Source organism: Trichosurus vulpecula, chromosome 2 (genome assembly GCF_011100635.1).
Source record: "Trichosurus vulpecula isolate mTriVul1 chromosome 2, mTriVul1.pri, whole genome shotgun sequence".
Classification (NCBI taxonomy): Eukaryota; Metazoa; Chordata; class Mammalia; order Diprotodontia; family Phalangeridae; genus Trichosurus; species Trichosurus vulpecula.
In genome coordinates this window covers 379579668-379598723 of record NC_050574.1, presented here as the reverse complement: position 1 = coordinate 379598723, position 19056 = coordinate 379579668, and the positions used below count along the sequence as shown (strand labels likewise).

Below are 19056 nucleotides of genomic sequence, written 5' to 3'. Positions count from 1 at the left end.
TTGTCTAAGGAGTTGGCCATCTTAAGGATTAACAATGAAAGTAATTTTTCCCCTGCTAGTATGATTTCCTAGATTCTGCGTGGATTTATTTCTTCAGTGTATTTATTATTTAGTCCTTCCATATGAAAGATAAAGGCCTTTTTGTGAAGATTTTACCAGCAATAAAAAAATGTTTTGTGCATGAATAGTATTTTCAGCTCACTATTTGTTGTATAATCTATTTTTTAAAAGTAAATTTTTTAAAAAAACTATTCAAACTTCCAAGTTTAGGAAGTGATCCCTGATTATAGAGAAGCGGAAATGGTTAGAAAAGAATAATTGATGAAAAAGAAATTTAGACTAAAAGGATAGCTGTGAGACTACTGAAGAATGTTTTCTAAATAAAAGCAATTATTTTATTAAATTTTCCAAAATATATTGGATCATTCTTTGTGGGAGTGATGATAGCAGTATATTTTTCACAGGGATGGGTACTCTAGAACTAATGATTTTACATGGTTTACTGTTTTACTTATAAATCATGTTAGATGGATGGCATTTCAAATTAATTTCTAATATTAGCATGTTAACCTACTAATTAAATGATTTTATTCTTAAAGTCTTTAATTTGGTTTATAATTATACTTCAGTTTGGTAGATTATTGAGTACTATTAAAGACCAATCATCACTTTGTACCTGGATCAACTCTAGACCATCTAGAAATACAAACTTTATACTTAAAATATGAAATAAATAATATTTGCAAAGAACAGGGCCTGGTACATAGTAGATATTACATACATGCTTATTTCTTTTCCGTGTTCATTACCAACTGGTAGTATATTTGACATTTTTTTTCTAACTTCTGCAAGGTTACTATATAAGCAACATCTAATCAGATTTTAATTATTCATTTGGTAAAAATGAGATAACATGCATCATAGCGTCAGAATATAGGGCCAGCAGGAAGATCTAGGTGGGAAAATCACAGAAGTTCTCAGTTCCCCAGACATGCCTCTGAGATAGAGGTGTCAAACTCAGGACCCATTGGTGGCCCATATTCTGAAACCAGATTAAAATGTAATTCGAAATTATCTAACAAAATAAATAATATAACATAAATAATGTTAATTTATAGTTTTGTGATAATATGCAGCCTACGAGGATCCATCTCTATTTGAGCTTGATGCCGCTGCTCTAAGATGCTGAGTTACAGAAGAGTTATCATAATCAGTCTGAAACTTTGGAGGGAATTACCACACTGGCATTTACCTACACTTATGAAATTAAACATCCAGACATGATGGTCTCCTTACTAGCTCCCCTCCCATACCCTGTGATGGGATGAGACATTTTAGTTCTTCACCCATGTTTACCCCAAACCAATATAATCATTCATGATTGTGGCAGAGCTGATAGTGCTAGAGGTGGTTCATAATGTTTTTGTACATTTGGATTCACATCCTAAGCATGAATTTGTTATATTCACCCTTAATCACACTTTCATTTTCTAGTCCTAAATCTAATAGCTTTTCGGTGTTATTTTATTTACTTTCTTTTAAAGGAGGATTTCTGCCCTGGTCTGGGAAGTAAGGTATATAGAATATAATGCCAGAACCTTTAATGAACCTGGAAGTGCTATTGCAAGATCAGCTAAGAAGATCACTGACCAGCTTTTAAAATTCATTAAGTAAGTAGTAACGATGTTTTCAACTACACGTTATTCTATTATCTTTCTCTACTGTATGTTTTTTGCCTTTGAAGCATAACTATTTCATTTGGTTTTTTTTTTGGTTTTTTTTTTTGCTTTTTGGCAGGGCAATTGGGGTTAAGTGACTTGCCCAAGGTCACACAGCTAGTACATGTGTCAAGTGTCTGAGGCCGAATTTGAACTCAGGTCCTCCTGACTCCAGGGCACTATTTCATTTGTTACTTTGAATGACATAATTATTACAATAACAATGTTCTTTTCAGTGGCAGAAAATAATGCCAATTAAATTTCATTTTTTCTTACTCTGTATTGTAAATTGAATGTCAGATTGGAGACATTCATTCCAGATAGCAACCAAGTTCTTCTAATCCAATAGCTCTTTTGACCTAACAGTGCTTGCGTGTCACCTCCATCCATCTTCTTTCCATAGGTTGCATTTCTTCTTTTGAAATGGATTGTTTATATACTTTGATCACTTTTGTGTTAGGGAATAGTTCTTCTAGATTATTTGTATCAAGTCCAGCTCCTTTGAGAAAAGAATTGTTTCATTCTTTGTAGTTATATCCCTAGCTCCTAATACAGAGTCTGGCACAAAGCAAGTGCTTAATATTTATTTTTATTATTATTATTATTATTATTATTATTATTATTATACATTTGTCTATTGACTTCCTGAATTCCTTATATATTTGGATATCAAATATTTGTTGTAAAGATTTTTTCTTTAGTAAACTTCTCTTCTTCTAGCTTCATTAATTTTGTTTGTGCACATTGTTTTTAGTTTTATGTTATCAGAATTGTCTGTTTTTTTCTTTTATGATCACTTATCTCTAAGGATTCTCCCCCTAGTTATGGTGTAAAGTACTTCCATTCTTTTCTTTGTTTTATGATGTGACCTATATACTTCCTGTGGTACACCAGGAGATATTGTTCAGTCATTTTCAGTCGTGTCTGACTCGTGACTTCATTTGGGGTTTTCTTGGCAAAAATAACTGGAGTGATTTGCCATTTCCTTCTCCAGCTCAATTTACGGATGAGGAGCTGAGGCAAACAGGGTGAAGTGACTTGCCCCAGGTCACACAGCTAGTAAGTAAGTGTTTGACACCAGATTTGAACACAGGAAGATAAGTCTTTCTTACTCCAGGCCTGGCACTCCACTTTTCCACCTAGATGCCCATACCAGGTGATATTGGCATAGACCTGATCTCTGCCAAGCTGTTTTACAGATTTCCCAGCAATTACTGTCAAGTGAGGAATGCTTACCCCAGTAACAGATGTCCTCAGGTTATTGAAAACTAGGCTATTATGTTTGTTTGCTTTTGAGTCTTTCTAATTTATTCCCTTAGTCAGTTTCTCTTTTTACTCAGTACAATAATTTTGATTATTATAACTTTGTAGTATAGTTTAAAATCTAATAATGCTAGTCTATCTAATTTCCTGCTTTTTTCAAAAATTTTCCATTGAGATTTCCTGACCTTTTATTTCTCTAGTTGAATTTCATTGTTATTTTAACTAGTTCTATAAAGGGACTCCTTGGTTGTTTGGTATTGTACATGATTTATAAAATAATTTAAATACTACTGTCATTTTTGTTAAATTGCTAGGGTTAGACCATGAATGGTGACTGTCTCTCCAATTGTTTCAGTCTTCCTTTATTTTTGTGAAGAACCTTTTACAGTTGTATTTATCTAGGTCCTGAGCCTGTCTTGGTAGGTTAATTCCCAGATGTTTTATGCATTTTGCAATTACTTTTTAAAAAATTTTGGTTTTAATGCATTCTTTTAATATGATCCTAACAAACATGAGCATTTCAGTACACAGAGAACAGGGAAAATGTTTTTTTTTGTTTGTTTGTTTGTTTGTTTTTGGGCAGAGGAAGGCATTTTATTATGCTCCTCGAGAGAGCGTGTGTAGTGCTCACTGGAACACCCACACTGATATAGCTGCAGGAGCAGGGGTAACCATTCCCTCCACTCCTGCTAGAGTTACAGTTAGTTTACAGTCTTTATTTTTTACATAGTTTTCCTAGGTTATACAGTTTATATAGATAGGATAATAAGGATACAGAAACAAAAGTAAAGTTAATGGAATTTTCCTTGTCTTAGTTTAGAATTAAACTACATTCTTTTACTTCCCCTACTTAGGGAAAATGGTTTGTGTATGAAACTAGGAACATCAGTTACTTAGTTTTTTAAAGCTTATGTAGTTACCCCTTCCCCATCACAGTTTTAATATATCATGGATCAGCATGAGAAATTAAATGAGAACTTTCTGGAGTTTTGCGGAGGATGCAGACAACACAGAAAAAGTTTAGAAACTCAGGAATTCACAAAATATACGTATATGGTATTGTATAATATCAACATATTTTATCTTTTAGTACCATAATAATACCGATTTTCCAGATTGTGAGTGACAGTGCACTTCTAACCCCTGAAATGTGGAAGGGGTGACTAGTAAATTTAACATAGCAGATCCCTGTTTCTCTTCTCATCTTCCTTCTCTCTTCTGTGTATTTTTTGTCTCATTGATGTTCTTATTTATTTTCTTTTTTTGTATCATCATGACTACTCATCAACTCTACTCCTCCCCACCCCCCCCACCCGCAACCTTCCAACTACATTTTGTAGTTATTTTAGATGGATTTTTTTCTCTTCTGGATTTTATTAATAACATAAAGAAAGAGTGGTGATTGTTACAGTTTTATTTTCTTTCCTGAATTCACTAATAACTTCATTTAATTTCAGGACTTCTCAATCATCCTAACATTTGAAAATAGAGAACAATTTTCTCCTCTTTGCATATACTTATTCCCTTGATTTCTTCTTTTCTTAATTGTATAGCTAGCATTTATAACATTGTATTAAATGCTAGAAGTTTACACATTGTAACTTTGAGCAAGTCACTTAATTTCTCAGTGCCTACTCAGGCAATTTACTAGACCTTTAAATTATAAAACAATTACTTATTTCCATCAACAGAGGGAGTTTACTTACTAGAGATTGCCTACACCAATAAAATGACAGGTCTAAACCAAAAAAAAATTCAAATAACTGAAATTGACACTCCCCAGGCATCACCTGCCCCTGAGATCCCTTCCTCTGGTGGAAGTGGGTGGGAGGTGGATGTGGGAGAGCTCATCCTTGATCTTATATTATTTAAGGAAGGCACTAGGAATTAATTCACCACATCATTTTCTCCCTGGATTACCTTATGGATTTCTTGATCTCCAGAAATGCATCATTCTGCAATATGAAATCAACTCTGAAACTCACACTTCTTCAAATTATTTCCCCATCCCAGCTGCAGGAATTCGTTATTGTTCCCATGCCTGGTCATTGTTTTCCACCCTGCCCTCGTGGCACGCCACCCCTCCCTGTCCAGCCCAACCCTTTCAGTTTCTCTTTCTGTACTCTCTTCCTTCAGAAGATTGTGAACTCATTGAGGGCAGATAACTGTTTTTTACTTTTCTTTTTATTCACCGTTGTTTAGCACAGTGCCTGGCATATAGTAGATGCTTAATAAATGTTTATTAATTCTGACTCTGAAATAATAACAGTAACAATGGATATACTTGCTTTACACTCAGATATTATTTGAAAGACTTGGAATGTTTATTCATTACAAATAATACCAGCTCTTGGCTTTAGGTATATAATATTTGCCCTTATTAAGAAAACATCAATAATAAAAAAATGATTTTCTCCTATTATATAGCCCTATAGGCAGCTATTTTGAGGTACTTTGTTACTTTTCTTCACATAGAATCCTGACTTTATAGAGAGAGTGACCTTGTTTTACAGCTTCATAGGGGAAGAGCAGGCAGTGTCTCTCCCCATGCTGTCTTTTGTGATTTTTAGAGGGTGAATAAGAACACACAATGTATTCATGGGTCCTTTTGATTCTCATACTCTGATAATCAGTTTTTCTTGAAGCTTTGAGGATCACTTATCTTTATGAATCATTTTTGTAGTAGAATCACAGAAGCAACAACCATTGTATATATTCTCATTGAAGTAACCTAATTTTTTCTTTCAGCAATCAAGACTGTACAAATATTTCTGAATTTTGTAATATTAGTGAAGATGATGAACAAGACTGCACAGATGCTGATGATTTGGTATAAAATTAATTTGTACTTTTATTTATAGGAAAAAACTTTTCTTTATCCTAACCTAAAACCAAATGAGAAAATTACTTTAGTTTTAACTAGTTAAAATTAATTTCAGGTGTTCTTTCTACACTTTTCATTAGAATATTTCCCAACGCTTATATATGTTGCTGGAAAAACACAATTTTGGGGGGGAAAAAGGCAATATGTTTTAAAGTGTATTTCAAGATGTGCACAGGTAGCAAAATGAATCAGCATTTTTTAATTTTAATATTTTTTTTTTACTGCTTTTTGAACAGAATAGTATAATCTTATCTAAATGGCTATGGGTTAAGGATAAAGAATTGTTCTGTTTAACAGCACAAAATCTTCGCTCTCTTGATTTTTTCCTATATTTAGTTTTCTTTCAGTGCTGTAATTATACTGTTCCTATTTAAAATAGGCGGAACTAGAATGTATTATCTGATTTGGTGACCTAAATTAATCTGGATAATCTTTGAGAGAACCTGTGAAATACACAATTATTTATGAACTATACTGATATTAAATAATAAAATATTTTCATCAGTAATCTTATTTAATGTTTTATCCCTAGCTGTATAGCAGTGTCTCTAAAACTTGAGATATATAAATGTCTTTAAAGGCAATTATTTGGAAATTTTTTTCTCTGCATATTTTTGAGGCAGCATAGTGTAAGTAGTGGTGACACTTAAAAAATCAAGGTGACCATGGATGAGCAAGTTACTTAACTTCTTAGTGATTTAGGCAACTAATTCTCTTGAGATTATAAACAATAAACCGGTTGGCAGTTGGCTTTAATGGGGGGAGTTTTTTCTTTTTCTTTATTTTTAAGCCAGGAGAAGGTGGTAAAGCTGAGATTGTCCAAAAGGGGCATCATTTTTTGCAGTGTACGCAGCCTGAGCATCACTGTTATGTGACCACATTTAGCTTTCTCTAACTTTCCTCACCTGTAAAGTTGAGATAGATGCAACCTTGAAGGGTTGCCATAATTATTAAATCATTTTCCTCACCATGCACTGTATAAATGGCCTGTCATTATTTATGGGAGAGAGGACAGCCTGGAACAATGGAATGAGGTCCTGGATTTGAAGCCAGAGGCTTTAGATTTAAACTCTGCCTATCACTGCCCGTGTTTCCAGTTTAATCTGTCTGGGCCTTAGTTTCTTCATCATGGAGTAGATGTCTTAGACTTGGAATCAGGAAGAAATTAGTTCAAATCCTCACTCCAGACACTAGCTGTGTGACCCTAATCAAAGCCCTAACCTCTTAATCTCAGGTTCCTCATCTATAAACTGGAGTTAATAATAGCACCTACCTATCAGGATTATTGTGAGGATCAAATTAGATAACACCTATAAAAAACCCTTTCTAAAGCTTAAAGGGCTTACATAAATGCCAGCTAGCTATTAGATGACCTCTCATTTCTCTTTCCTAAAACTATGGCACCTATTTAAAACATTTTTAAGCTTGAGATTGGTATTTTCTGGTTCTTTGTACCTATGGTAAATATGTAATGACCTAAGTTTAATTGGCTTAAAAAAAACACCACCACAAACGCTTTTGTTAAAAATATGCTAGGGTAAGGTCATCCTGTTATTTTACTACTGATTGTGGAATTGATTTGAGGAGATCTCAGAGTCTATCTAGGCTATAATGTATAGCTGAATAAGATTCCCTTTTACAGTGTCCCAGAAATGGTTATTCATTTGAAGACCTCAAGTGAAAAAAAAATCATTACCTTTCAAGCAATGTATTTCACTTTCAGGTAGCACTGTTAAGTTTTGTGTTTTGTTTTTTATTTTTACATCAAACCTAAATCCTGACTCTCTGCATTTTCTACCTGTTTTTCCTAATTTTGCAGTGATGGGGATGGGAAGAGGGAGAGAAGGGCCAGATGCCACATAGATTCTCTTCTACATGACAGCCCTTCAAATACTTAAAGGCAATTGTCACGGTCCCCCAAATCTTTTCTTTTCCAGGCTAAAAATCCCTAGTTCCTTGAAATGATGACTATTGACTTGTTTTCAAGGGCACTTGTACCATCCCAGTCATACTTTTCTGAGCATTATCCATCTTGTTAGTATCCCACATAAAATGTAGCCCTTAGAACTGAACACAGTACATTAGACATGTGCTAGGACAAAATACAGTGAGGTTAACCACCTCTTTTGTTCCCTAAACTACCTTTTTAAATTCAGCCCAAGATTATGTTAGCATTTTTCAAGGTTATGTTGTATTGTTGGTTCATATTGAGTTTTCATCACACTAAAAATTTCCCTAGCTTTTTCAGAGGTACTAGCTTCTCTCTCAACTGATACTTATGAATTGATTTTTTGACCTATGTTTATAGTCATCACATATAGCTATGTTTATAGTCATCACATCTCATTTTTTAAAAAAAATTTGGACCAGCATTCTTTGTGGTCACGATCAAGAATCTTTTTGGATGCTGACGTCATCATCTTATGTGTTGACTCCCAAGTTTGTGTCACCTGAAAGTTAGATAGGAGCATCATCTGCACCTTTATCCAAAACATTGTTAAGCATAGTAATCAGTATAGGGCCAAAGATAAGTTGCTGAGAAATTTCCCTCGAAGTCTCCTGCCTAATTAACCTTTATTCAGTCTTTCATCTGATTTCATGGTCCAATTAATTCCACTATTACATGGCCCATCCTGGCCATCAGGCTGGTATGAAAGAATTTGTCAAATACTTTATGATTAGTATACAGAGAGAGTTCTAGATTTTTCTAGCTAGAACAGACTGCTTAATTTGATTGAGCAAATTAAGAGCTGAGGAGTTAAAAATTATCTAATTATGCATCAAATTAGTGATTGAATGTAATTCTTTTTAGAAGCTATAGAAAGGTCAAAGAATAACAAATCTGATTATTCTGTTGAATAGATAATTCTGAAAAGTTAAACCACCTTTAAAGTGATCTGATTCATGTTCCTTTGTAGGATGAGCATGATCTTCCTAAAACTTCTTCTGGAAGAATACGAGTAAGTTATTCTGTTTTGTTCATGTTTATTACATGCTCTTGATGTTTTATAAAGATTATGCTTTACTAAATTAGGGTTTAAATTGAAGATTTTCTTTTTCTTGAAATAATTGAATAAATATTTTCTTTGTTCCTGCAGTATCTTAGGAAGGATGCTTACAAATTAGTTAGGATTAAGTGTTGATTGAACTGAAGAGGTGGACTTCAGATGTAGGTTTTAGCGCAGGGGTAGTATTCAGAGGGGGTGGGAAAGACATGTTAGGTGAAGGGCAAAACCTGAAACACATACTCTAGGAATCAGCATTATATGTTGATGTAGGACAGAAGACAGTTTGACTGGCACAAGTGATTAGGAAATGAGGTTATAGTTGTTCCTCTATCTGGACTCTGCATCAACTAGAGCCAGATTATGGTAATTTTAAAAGATAGGGTGAAAAGCTTGGATTTGATATTGTAGGAAAAGGAGGGGGACTTTGAGCTATGGAATAACATGCTAAAAGTGGTACTTAAGAAAAAGTGCATTGTTCCTTTGGGTGTTTTTTTTTTTTTTTAGTATGGAGTGATAAGAGACCCAGGGTCATCAATTGAAGTCTGTATTTGTGACCCAGAGGTGAGATGAAGAAAGTTGAATCAGAGTAGATTCTCTGGGCTATGATAAGGAAAAGAGTTGAGCCATTTCCAGTGAAAGTAAACACTAATTGGTGACTGACTAGATTTAGAGAAATAAAGAAAAGGAGGTATGATTTTGAGTCTGTGTCTGGGAGAAATACACCATTTACAAAGAACAGAAGGTTATGCATTTTAATTTTTAAAAACTTTAATTCATTGTAAATTAATTTTTTAAAATAAGCATTTATTTTCTTCCACTCCAATCTCCCCAGTCTCATTGGGAAAAAGAAAAACAAAATACTTATAACAGTTATATATACTCAAGCAAAACATATCATGTCTAAAAATGTGTGTCTTATTCTACATTTTGAGTTTGTTACCTCTCTGTTAGGTGATGGGGTAGCATTTTCATTCATTGTCAGTCCTTGTGAATCATGGTTGGTCATTAAATTAGTTTTAGTCCTTCAATATTGTTTGTTTTTACATTATTGTAGCTTATTTTATAAACTGTTCTCCTGGTTCTGCTAATTTACTTCTGCATCATTTCAAACAAATATTCATAGGTTTCTTTGAAACCATTCCTTTCATAATTTATTATTTTATTTCATAGAACAGTAATTTATTTAGCCATTCCTCAGTTCCCCACTTTAGTTTCCAGTTCTTTGCTATTAAAAAAAGAGCTACCATAAATATTTTTGTACATATGGATCCTTGTCCTTCTCTTTTGATCTTTTTTGTGTATAGGCCTAGTAGTGATATCACTAGATGCACAGTTTAGTTACAGTGGGGATGGTTAGACCATCTAAAATGGTTAGACTAGTTCATAATTCCACATAGTCTATTAGTGTTCCTGTTTTCCCATAGCTCTTCCATCGTTTGTAGTTTTCCTTTTTTTGTCAGTTTTGCCTAACTGCATGAGGTGGAACCTCAGAGTTTCTTTAATTTTCATTTCTCTAATTATTAGTGGTTTGGAACATTTTTTCAGAAAGCTATTAATAGCTTGGATTTCTTCCATTACTCATATCCTTTGACCATTTATCACTTGGCGGATGGCTTTATTCTTACACATCTAATCTCCTTATGACTTATAGAAATTAGATCTTTATTAGAGACATGCTGCTAAAGTTTTTGTAGTTTACTCGTTTCCCCTTTTAATCTTAGCTGAATTGGATTTGTTTGCAGAAATTTTTAAATTTTATATAATCAAAATTATCTTCTGTTTCTTAATTCTTCCCCTTTCCATAGCTCTGAAAGCTTTTCTTCTGATGTGACCTTTTATCTATAGATTATGCTTATCTTGGTATATGGTGTAAGATTTTGGTTTAAATTCTTAATTTCTGCCAATTTTTGTTCGTTTTTGTTTTTCGTTTTTCAGTTTTCCCAGAAGTTTTTGTTGATTCTTAGCATAAATTGAGATTTGATACTCCTTCCTTTTCCCTCTTTACATTATTTCTCTTGGGATTTTTCACCCTTTTTTCCTTCAGATCACTTGGTAGAGCACTGAACAAGTAAATTAATTTAGGAAGCACTGTTACTCTTGTTATCATGGCTTGACCTAACCATGAGCAATTAATATTTTTCCATTGTTTAAGTTTGAAAGGCTTTAATTTAGAATGTTTTAAAACATTTCAGTAAAAACTGTTTTGTAATTTTGTTACACGTCTGTAACCTACTGATTTTAAAAACATAGGCTTCTTTTTTCTATCATTTACAAAGCAATTTCTTGGTCATTAGATGTGTTATTTTACAACATGGATATTCAAATGCCGTTATTGGATAAATGCCCAGTAATAAGTACACCTTTATGGATTATCTGGAGTGTTGCATACCATTAGACCATCAATTACACTGAGTCATTTTTGAAAGTTTTTTTTTTTCTTGTAACAATGGTAGTATCATATAACTTAATTATGGCAATAGTAAGGTTGCTCACAGTATTTATCATTTTGGATGATGTTTTCTTTTGTACATAGTTTATCTAGGATATGTTCTTTCTTAAAAATAACTGTAGTTTTCGGAAACTGATGTTGTGAATATGTTTTAGGGGCATCATTGGAAGAAAAGGAACAGTAATAAAACGAAATATGATAAAAATAACTGGCAGAGACAATGTAAAGAACTAGTGAACTTAATTTTCCAGTGTGAAGATTCTGAGCCATTTAGACATCCTGTTGATTTGGTTGAGTATCCAGTAAGTTATTATTATTTAAATTTTTATTTTGGGGACAGTAGAATGTAATTGATACATCTTTGAATTAAACTTATAAGAACAAGATATACTCTCATGTATCTGGTGTGTACAAGCTGTTAATAACTAAATATTTTTTTAAATGACGTGTTTGAGAAAAAATTTTAAGTATTTGTATTTTTTAAGTTCAGTATTTTTCATTTCTTGGTAATCCGTACAAATTCAACAAATATTTATTAAACTTACTAAGCTCTTAATAAATTCAAAGTACTCTCTAGATGCTGAGGATATAAAGACATTATAACAATAAAAAGCAATAGTCTATGTTTATGGAGATCACTTTGTACTAAAGGAATAACACATATATTCAGTAATTCTTCAAGGAGTTTCCCTTCCAGTTTTGAGGTCATATGATATATCATGGTTGTGAAGGTCAAATGAGATTATATGTAAAGTACTTTGTAATTGTAAAGCACTGCTTATATGTGGGTTACTTTTTAAATGCAAGGATTTGTCTACACCAAGGTTATTATATTTCTTTCTCTTTGATTTAATACATTTTGGAAATGGCTCTGATAAAGACAATTCTTTTTCTTCCAACACTAATACTAAGGAAACAAAGTAAAACCTGAAATTTTGATACAGAGAGTTTTTCCAGAAACTATCACTTCAGTTGATTATATAGCAGTTTGAAAAAATCATTAATGATTTTCAATGATTGTAATTCTATTTGTGTGAGCTTTTACTTCAATGCAATGACTAGTGTAAGAGGGACCTGCCTCTGATGTTGACTACTCTTTGTGATATTAGGCAAATCACTCTACCTGGGCCTCAGGCCTTCTCAATGAGGAGTTGTACCCAATGGCCTTATTGCTTCTGGATCTATGATTTTATGGTTCAGAGAGATGATTTTCTTTAACAGAGATACTATGTATGAGTATAATGCCACTGAAAATTATCAGTACTTTAAACACTTTATATTTAAGAATGACACATAAAAAGGTAAAAAATAATTTTCCATTGTGAACAGAAGAGTCATTTATATAGGTGTAGTTATATGCATAACCTGCAAATCAGCAGACACTAGTGAATGTCAAGTGGAAAATATTAGCCAAGTTAAGTAGAAGATTGATTAATAGGTAATTGAGCAAATAGTTATCCCTTTTCCAAGGACTAGGCATTATTAGAGGCAGTTAGGCATGGAGTATTGGGTAGAGTGCTATGCTTGGAAGACCACAATTCAAAGACCGAACCTGCTTCAGACACTTACCTTTGTGACCCTGGGCAAGCCACTTCACCTCTATTTGCCTCAGCTTCCTCATCTGTAAAATGGAGATAATAACAGCACCAGCCTCCCAGGGTTGTTGTGAGGATGGAGTGAGATGATGATTGTAAAATGCTTAGTGCAGGGCCTGGCCCGTCATTGTCATGACCACCTTTCCCAGTGTCCAGAACATGATAAAGAGTTGATTATTCTTATTACCCATTATTTTTAACTAGACTTGTAATTTTATTGATATGAGGATCTCTTCAGCCAATGCAGATAGTCACCTGCTCTACATTTTATGATTAACTACCTTAGGATACTAAGAGATTAAATGACTTTTCCAGAGTCACATAGGCAGCACATGTTAAAAGTGGTACTGGGGACTTCCTGACTCTTAAGGTTGGCTCTCCTTTACTATGTGATGCCTTCTACCCATTTACATAGAATATCCCCCAGAAAGAAAGAAAGAAATGTATTTATTTACTTGTTTACGTTTAGCATTGACTATATTGTTAATCAGTAAATGTTGACTTTACTTCTTGCTTCCAAACCTAGGCCTGTGGACTTTTTTTAAGAAAAGGTAGTTTAAAAAAAAGGTTTAGGTGTAGACCAAAAGAAAACTACTTCTAAGGACTGAATTCTCTTTCCATTTGTTTGGAATGGGTGAATTGTATGGCTTCCAAGGATTTCTCATAGATTTATCATTTTGATTCTGCAATTTAAAAAATTTTTTACACCTAGTTTTTTTTGTTTATAAGAATATTTGTTGAATGACCTCTTTTTTTTTTTTTTTAAACCTAGGACTATAGAGATATTATAGACACTCCAATGGACTTTGGAACAGTGAGGGAAACTCTAGAAGCAGGAAATTATGACAACCCACTGGAATTTTGCAAAGATATCCGATTAATATTTAGTAATGCTAAAGCATACACACCAAACAAAAGGTCAAAGGTAATTTTTAATGTCTTTAAAACAAAAAGGAAGGATTTATACACATAGCCTGTGGGTTAGCACATGCTAGTTAGTGGTGAGTAGAAAAATTAACCTAGGTAAATGAAAAATGGGTTTGTAACAAACCACCTTAAAAACCTTTGATAACATTTTTATACACATTATATTGGTACTTAAATGTAAATCACAACTGTTAACCAAAGAGTTCACACAACTGTTTAAAATGTATACTTTGTCTTATTTATGTTCCTTTCCTCCTTGTCTTTACCCACTTGTCTGTTCTAATCTCTCTGAGTAGGTTCCTTTGAATTTGTTGTCTTTGTTTCCTTATGTTTTCCTTCTTGTGTGTCTGGGCAGTGGGGCATGGGGGGAGGGGTGTGTATATATATTCATTCGTGTAAATATTTATTCATAAAGACCTCAAGAATTTACTTTAAGAAATTTACTCAAACAATGCCTTTATTGCTTTCAAACTCAGCCTTAGCAATTAAGAATAGAAACCATCCTTAAGCTTTTCAGACCTAAAGGTTTTTTAAGCTTAATTGAAGTTTTCCATTTTTTTTCCCTCCTAACATCACTGTCACTTTCCATTGGTCTCCACCTCAGCCTTATGAGACTCTCTTTGGCTGTGTCTGAAAATATATCTCATTCTGTACCTCCATTTTACTCTTTATTTAGCAAATAGCATTTAGGACAGAGATTTGAAATTAATAATTTCCTTTGATAATCAGATAAAAAGCAAATCTATTGGCCATGGCCAAGACCTTATTTATTACTAAAATCTTGAAATACTTTTGAAGGCTATTTTATAATTAATTGTGCTTTTTTTCATTTTCTTTGTAGATATACAGTATGACTCTTAGATTATCTGCACTATTTGAGGAAAAAATAAGGAGAATTTCCTCTGATTTTAAAATTGGGCAAAAATACAATGAAAAATTACGAAGAAGTCAGAGGTGTAAGAGAAGGCAAAGTTCCACATGTGGCTATCAATCTAGCAAATTCAGGTGAATTGGTGATGACAAGTTGTAGTCATAACTTTTGGATTCTTTGATGTTTTAGTTTATTAACATACCATGCATATAGATATTAAAGATAGATATGATATTAAATGATTTGAAAAGTGTTTGGGGAAGTCACTTTTTATCATGTGTATGTGTTTTATGATATTGGAGTAAAACGTGCTATTTTAAGCTATAGTAAATATCTTAAGGTAAAAGTCTGAAAAATAGTTTTTCGACATGCCTAACAAATTACGGCTTATACTTCATGTAGAACATGGGCTGCTAGGTGGCACAGTAGATAAAGCACTGGGCCTGGAATGAGGAAGACTGATCTTCATGACTTTGAATCCAGTCTCAGGCACTTCCTAGCTTTGTGACCCTGTTTACCTCAGTTTCTCATCTGTAAAATGGGCCCGAGAAGGAAATGGCAAACCACTCCACTGTCTTTGCCAAGAAAACCTCAAAAGGGATCAAAATAAAGGGAGACACAACTGAAATAACTGAACAACAACAATAAATTAATTTCTTCATAACTGATAGCCTTACAAGTTGTTAGCATATGGAAAAAATGTAGCCAGGCACATGTATAGACATTATCTATAGTGACTTATAAAGTACAAAATAATTAGTAGCAAATTATTTCCCTAGATTAGTGCATTAATCCTGAAATTACTCAGCAAATATTTACGAAGCAAGCTATGTAAAGGATAAGTAACAATTAACATGAGGAAGCCACTCGAAGTAGAGGGGTTAAGGAAGATTTCCTATGAACAGTGGGACATTAGAATTTAAAGGAAGCCAGGGAGGTCAGTCACATGGAGAGGAGGAGAAAGGCAAATTCCCAGCCAAGAGATGGTGTGTCTTATTCATGGAACAGCCAGGAGGCCAGTGTCACTGGTTCAAAGACAGTGTGTCAGGGAATAAGGTGTAAGAAGACTGGAAAGGTAGGAGAGAGCTAAGTTATGAAAGGCTTTGAATGGCAAACAGAGCATTTGCATTTGTATTGGGGGCAGAAGGGGGAGACATAATGAGAACTTGATTTTCTTAAAATCATTTTAGTGGCTGAATGTAGTGGGAAGAGACTTAAGGCAGGCAGACCCACCAGCAGGCTGTTACAGGAATCGAGGCCTTCATTGATTAGGGCTTCACTAGAGTAGTGGCAGTGCAAAAGGAGAGAAGGGGGCATATTTAAGAGATTTTCCGAAGGTGAAATGAACAGGCCTAGCAACAGCTTTGGATATAGGAGATGAGAGATAGTGATGAGTCCAGATGAGCCTGAAAGACTGATGTTGCCCTCTACAATAATAGGTAAGGGGTGGGGGTGGGAGGTGGAATTTAGTGGGGAGGGGAATGAGCTCAGTTTGGGGCAGTTTAAAATGTCTATTGGACATCCAGTTTGCAGTGTTCGAAAGATAGTTGGAGATGGAAGATTGGAGGTCAACAGAGATTGGGGCAGAATAGATAGATTTAAGAATCATCAGCATAGCATGGTATTTAAATCCATGGAACTGATGAGATCACCAAGTGAAGTAGTATAGTGGGAAAAGGGAACAGGTCCCAGGAGAGAACCCTGTAGGACACCTACAGTTAGAGGGCATAATCTGGAGGTTAGTTTAGTTGTTCATTCTTTTCAGTAGTGTCCAACTCCTCATTGATGCTGTTTGGGATTTTCTTGTCAAAGATACTAGATTGGTTTGTCATTTGCTTTTCCAGCTCATTTTACAGATGAAGAACTAAGGCAAACAGGGTTATGATTTGCCTGGGATTACATAGCTGGTAAGTGTCTGAGGTCAGAGTTGAACTCCTGAAGATGCATCATTCCGATTCCAAGCCCAATTCTCTATCCACTGCACCACCTGGCTGCCCCTATGACCTAGAAAAGGATACAACAAAGGGGACCAAGAAGGAGTGGTCAGATGGGTAGGAGGTAAACCAGGAGAAAATGGTGTCCCGACATCCTAGAGAAGAGAATAACAAGGAGGAAAGAGATATCTGAGGATGCTGAGGATTGAAAAAAGGCCGTTCTGTTTGCAACTAAGAGATCATTAGTAACTTTGGAGAAAGCAATTTCAGTGTGATGATAAATTTGGAAGCCAGATTTTAAGGGGTTAAGAAGAAAGTGAGAGAAGAGAAAGTGGAAGCACTTGGAGGACTCTAGGTAGCTTTTTCAAGTTTGGCTGTGAAGGGCAAAAGAAAAATAGGACATAGTTAGCAGGCGTGGAATGATCATGTGAGGATTTTTTCCAGAATGGAGGAGACATGAGTGTGTTTGTTGGCAGTAGCAAGTAAGTCAGTAGAGAGGGAGAGATTAATATTAATAAATAAAAGAGTAGGGACAAGGTGGAATGAGATCACTTGAACAAGTAAAGGGATTAGCCTTGGTAAAGAGTAAGGCCACTTCATGTAAAACAGATGAAGTTGAAAAGTGGCAGAAAGTACCTGATTGATAGATTAGTAAGGAGGAGTTTCACAGCACATGGCCTCAGTTTTTTCTGTAAAATATGCAGCCAAGTTCTCAGCTGGGCATGGTGGCAGGAGGAGCCATGGGAGAGTTGGAAAGAGAGACAAAAAGGTTTGGACGAACCTCTGTAGAGACTAGGATAGTGAGTTGATAAAGGAGGTATAGGCATTGCCTAATTGTAGTGACAGTTGGTTGAAGTGGTATAACATAAATTTGTAGTGGACCCGGTAAGAAGTTGTATAATTTTCTCCACCTTTCTTCAGGAGCAAAAGCAATAAATGATGGGAGTGATCCAGTGCTGAGGCTTATCTGGGCATACTTGGTAATATTATAAGAAGGTGAGGGATTCAAAGGGGGACAGTGTAGAGTTGAATTGGTTCACCAAGGGGTCAAGATGGGGATAAGAAGAGAGAGTGGCTAGTGCAGGGGAGATGGCCAGGGAGAAAATTGAGGGATTAGGGGATTGAAGGTCATTGTGCACATGAAAAAGAAGTAGGGTTATACAAGCAAAGGCAGAGGGAGAAGTGAAAAGCCAATAGATTATGTTTGGATAAGGGGATTTCAGAATTCTTGTACATGGAATTGGTAATTTATGGATGATGACAGGATCAAGAGTGTGACTATGTTTTTGTGTGTGTCTGAGATGGGAAGAAAGAATGAGTAGCTTGAGGAGGAACCGAGTGGTTAGAGTTTTTGAAGAAGAATCAGTATGTATGTTGAAGTCCGCTAGTATGAGGGCAGGAGTTAAGGAGGAGAGAAAAGTGTGAATTTAGTATTAAACTCATTGAGGAAGGAAGGGAAATGACCAAGGGTTTTATAGACATTACCCACCAGGATTTTGATAGGGTGTTATATATGATTAGTATGAACTTCGAAGGAAGAGATGTTTTTATGAGTGGTGGAGGAAGGGGGAGAACCTAGAGGTATCACTGGAAAGGAGTATTCCAACTCCTCTGCTTCATCCAGTGAGTGAAGGTACAGCCAGTCTGGAAAAGGTGGCAGGGAGATTGTGTGTGTCATCAGGGGAAAGCCAGGTTTTAGTAAGAGCTAGTAAATGGAAGAAGTGGGAGAGGAATAGATTTAAGATGAAGAGGTTTATTGGCTATGGAAAAGGCATTCCAGAGGGTTCAGTGAAAAGGTTGGGTGGAAATTATGATAACACTTTGGGATGAGAGGGGTTGAAGGGCATTGGAATGAAGAATTTAGTGGTGGGGAGTGAAGAATGGGGTTTGGCTGGTAATCTACAGGAGTTACTAGAATGTGAGAGGTATGACCAGGTATGAGAATATTCAACAGTAAGTGGAGAATGCTACTCCTCTACCCTCAAACGGACAGGTTTAGGAACAGATGGAAGACCTGAAATCAAAGGGAGGGGGTGCCCTTTGCACTGGAGGTTCTCTACATCTCATTTGGGAAATTGAGCTAGCTGCAAGTGAAAGTTGCCTTGTGCTGGTAGAGATGGAAATGTTTGCTTTGGGACAAATGGAAGATACCTAGCCTAGTAGCCTTTCCTCAGGGTACACGCTCTGCCTAACATGAGATGGAAAACTCGGATTAGTTTATATCTGTACTTATTTAATGTGTGACTTAACATTACTACTGTCTAAACTTTGCATATTTAAAAGATAAGAATTGCTAATATTCCATTTTAATATGTTTTATGAACATTTTAAATGTCCAGTTATCTGTGTATCTGATAGGGTAAGTATGAAAAATGAGGCCACAGTTTTGAAAAATAATTAATCAATT

At 34.9% G+C, this 19056-nt stretch overlaps 1 protein-coding gene across 1 annotated transcript in view; it reads left to right on the top strand.

The window, feature by feature from the left end:
- Window positions 1-19056, top strand: part of BRWD1 (bromodomain and WD repeat domain containing 1) — a 150624-nt gene that overhangs the window by 118409 nt on the left and 13159 nt on the right. Inside the window, exons 32-37 of the mRNA XM_036747966.1 lie at window positions 1545-1670; window positions 5730-5811; window positions 8784-8825; window positions 11478-11624; window positions 13690-13842; window positions 14686-14849. Coding sequence (XP_036603861.1) covers window positions 1545-1670; window positions 5730-5811; window positions 8784-8825; window positions 11478-11624; window positions 13690-13842; window positions 14686-14849 — 714 coding nt within the window. The remainder of the gene's footprint in view (window positions 1-1544; window positions 1671-5729; window positions 5812-8783; window positions 8826-11477; window positions 11625-13689; window positions 13843-14685; window positions 14850-19056) is intronic.